This window comes from Morone saxatilis, unplaced genomic scaffold (assembly GCF_004916995.1).
Source record: "Morone saxatilis isolate NCDOM2014 unplaced genomic scaffold, NCSU_SB_2.0 Contig23, whole genome shotgun sequence".
Taxonomy (NCBI): domain Eukaryota; kingdom Metazoa; phylum Chordata; class Actinopteri; family Moronidae; genus Morone; species Morone saxatilis.
Genome location: NW_023339796.1, coordinates 164,655 through 165,112, shown reverse-complemented (window position 1 = coordinate 165,112; position 458 = coordinate 164,655). Strand labels below are relative to the sequence as shown.

At 40.8% G+C, this 458-nt stretch overlaps 1 protein-coding gene across 1 annotated transcript in view; it reads left to right on the top strand.

The window, feature by feature from the left end:
- nmnat2 (nicotinamide nucleotide adenylyltransferase 2) overlaps positions 1–458 on the top strand; it is a gene marked incomplete at both ends in the record, with an annotated part of 1,951 nt that extends 1,493 nt beyond the window's left edge. The window contains 2 exon segments of the mRNA XM_035671246.1: positions 174–218; positions 382–458. Coding sequence (XP_035527139.1) covers positions 174–218; positions 382–458 — 122 coding nt within the window.

The following is a 458-nucleotide window of genomic DNA, read 5'->3' as shown; positions in this document are numbered from 1 at the left end:
CTGATAAACAACATTTATTCAACAGTTTCTGTTGTGTTTTATGTGAAAAAGGGACATTTTCTTTCTATAATAATATAATTGTATGATATTTACACATTATTTTACATTAGACATTAAATGATGAATATTTCCTGTAAACTGTCCACTGATGACTGAAACATACTGTGTGTCAGATGAGAACGCCAACCTGGGGACTGCGATGAGATACGAGGAGATCGGTGAGTCTGAACCTGAAGTGTCTCCTGTGTTGTGTCCTCTGGTTTCCTTCCTGCTGTGTCCGAACTCCTTCTGGTTTGTTTGTTTGTTTTTTTGTTTGTATCCAGTAAACAAGTTGTTTACTGAGGACGTGTCTCTTTCCTCCTGCCTGTTTGTCGTCTGTAGAGTTACGCATCTTGCTCCTGTGTGGCAGTGATCTCCTGGAGTCCTTCTGCATCCCTGGCCTGTGGAAGGACAGTGAT